This window comes from Solea senegalensis, linkage group LG5, assembly GCF_019176455.1.
Source record: "Solea senegalensis isolate Sse05_10M linkage group LG5, IFAPA_SoseM_1, whole genome shotgun sequence".
In the NCBI taxonomy this organism is placed as follows: Eukaryota; Metazoa; Chordata; class Actinopteri; order Pleuronectiformes; family Soleidae; genus Solea; species Solea senegalensis.
This window is the reverse complement of record NC_058025.1, coordinates 342,501-345,000: the sequence shown is the minus strand read 5'-3', so window position 1 is coordinate 345,000 and position 2,500 is coordinate 342,501. Positions and strand designations below refer to the sequence as shown.

General features: G+C 46.6%; 1 protein-coding gene across 1 annotated transcript in view; it reads right to left on the bottom strand.

Moving 5' to 3' along the window:
* Positions 1 to 2,500, bottom strand: part of fras1 (Fraser extracellular matrix complex subunit 1) — a 22,013-nt gene that overhangs the window by 10,064 nt on the left and 9,449 nt on the right. Inside the window, exons 12-16 of the mRNA XM_044025917.1 lie at positions 2,231 to 2,381; positions 1,423 to 1,582; positions 906 to 1,074; positions 240 to 486; positions 1 to 150 (exon numbers count right to left, since the gene is read on the bottom strand). The exon at positions 1 to 150 is cut by the window's left edge and continues 195 nt beyond it. Coding sequence (XP_043881852.1) covers positions 1 to 150; positions 240 to 486; positions 906 to 1,074; positions 1,423 to 1,582; positions 2,231 to 2,381 — 877 coding nt within the window. The remainder of the gene's footprint in view (positions 151 to 239; positions 487 to 905; positions 1,075 to 1,422; positions 1,583 to 2,230; positions 2,382 to 2,500) is intronic.

Here is a 2,500-nt window from a genome sequence, read left to right as displayed (position 1 = left end):
TGCTGACGCCGGGGCCAAAGACCACGCGGCTGTCGCCGGACATGCCGCGGCTCTTGTAGTCGGAGCCGGACTCCAGCGCGCGGAGGCTGCTGCCCTGCGCCGACTTAGCGACAGTGTAGCAGAGAGCGGACACGGTGCTGGAGACGTCACCTGAGGAGGAAACCAGAACGTCACCAGAAAATCAGTGCGGGTCACGTGGCGGCTGCCGCACATGGACAGTTATTCACGGTGCTCCTCACCTTTCCTCTGGACGGGCGCATGGATGAACCCGGAGCTCTCGTTCACGTGGTAGATCTTCTGATCAAACTCCAGAGTGGGCTCGTCCTCGGTGTCGTTGATGTAGACGGAGGCGCGGGTGTTCCCACCCAGCAGCGCGTACACGGGCATGCTCAGCTCCACGCGGAAGCTCTCGCTTCCCTCAAACACTTTGTCGTCGTTAACGATGATGGTGCAGACCTTGGTGTCCTCGCGCTCATCAAACTGGACCTGTAGACGGAGAAGGACACCAGAAGAAATTCCTTTGAGATTAGAAGCTTTCTTTAAGGTCACCGTGGCCTTTTCTCTTGACCTTCATCTGTCCAAGTCCAAGTGAACATTTGTACCAAATCTGAAGAAAGCCTTCAAAGATCAGACACTTTCTTGTAAGTTAGCAGTAGCCTTGTCTGTTGACCTTCAACCTCACATTTCTATCCCGTCCATCTGTGAGTCCAAGTGAACATTTGTACCAAATCAGAAAGTCCTTCATGATGTTCCTGAGATGTTTCACCCTAGCAAAAAAACCCTGACCTTTGACAACCAGAACTGATTCATGTATTTATTTGAGTCCAGAATGACGGAGATGCCATGTTCCCATGGTGATGCCAGCGTGGAGCCATGAGAGGAAACAAACAGTCACACATTGTTACCTGTCCAGCGTACTCCACGTAGTCCTGCTGACCGGGGCGCGACCCCACGCTGCTGCTGGAGGTGGCGCTGCCCTGCTCGGTGCGGCAAAGCACGACGGCGTACTGGTTGAGGTTTCCCGTTCGCTTCACCGTCACCGCCACCGTGCCGGCCTTCTCGCTCACGTTGTAGCTGTGGAAGATCAGAGGAAGTCACGTCGTGTGCGTGTGAGGTTTGGTTTAAATCTAAAGAATCCACGTTAGAGTCCACGTGAACGTCTGAGGAGATAAGACGTTAATGTTTGTGAGGTCATGGAGAGTGAACGTCATGTGTTCATACAAACATGAGGTCACTGTGATCATCAACCATATCATTCCACTCAGTTCCTCTGTAAGTCCAAGTGAACGTTAGAGACAAACATGAGGACGAGGCTCTGTAAGTCCAAGTGAACGTTAGAGACAAACATGAGGACGAGGCTCTGTACGTCCAAGTGAACGTTAGAGACAAACATGAGGACGAGGCTGACACTGACAAACTGACCTTTTGTGCTCAAAGCTGATGAGTGACCACTGAATGTGAAAGACATTGTCTCTGACCACGTTGGGTTTACTGTCCTTCACCAGGAACTTGAAGGTGTCCATCGTCTCCTGGACGTTCTCCTCATGAAGCACGTAGCGGATCAGACCCAGGTTGATGTCAGCTGCAGAGTAACAAGGTCAGAGGTCAGCGATAAAAAGACTCACTTCAAAGCAGGTTCCTTGAACGCACCTCATAGCTGCAACTTTGATATGAATATTCACTGTGTTGGATTTCTTTGTTTGGTAAAAAAAAAACTAAATTCTTTGTTAAAAAACCCCAACATTCTTTTTCGGTAAAAAAAATTAATTCTTTGGTAAAAAAAACGAAATTCTTTGGTAAAACAACAAAATTCTTTGTTTCATAAAAATAAAACCCCAAAATTCTTTGTTTGGTAAAAAAAACCCCAAAATTCTTTGGTAAAAAAACCCCAAAATTCTTTGTTTGGTAAAAAACCAAAATTCTTTGTTTGGTAAAAAAAAACCGAAAATTCTTTGTTTGGTAAAAAAAAACCGAAAATTCTTTGTTTGGTAAAAAAAACCTGAAAATTCTTTGTTTGGTAAAAAAACCCCAAAATTCTTTGTTTGATGTGAGGGAGAGTTCCAGTAAACTGTTTCTACGAGTGACGTCACGACATGAATGAAAGTCTGCAGCCTGAGAGTAAAACACATGAAAGAGCATCGAGGTTAACATGTCACATGATCTCTGCTGCAGCCTGGAGCCGAACACGAGGAGAGGAAAACTGGATCAAAGTGGATTCAAGCATGTTCACCTTGTGTGAAGGTGGTGACAGCATTGCCAGGTTTCATTTTACTCTCCAGGAAACCGTGCGTGGGCTCAGTGGTGATGTCATAGACCAGCTGACTGTCGTCTGTGTCCGGATCCACGGTCAGCAGCTCCTTCTTACTGATCAGGTTTGTGGCCTTGAGGCACAGAAAATAAAGTCATGTCAGACGCTTTTACCAAACTGTTGACACACATGTTTGCATGTTTGTCTGGTTTGTTTCAGTGGTTTTGTTAATGTTTAATATTTTAAAGTTTT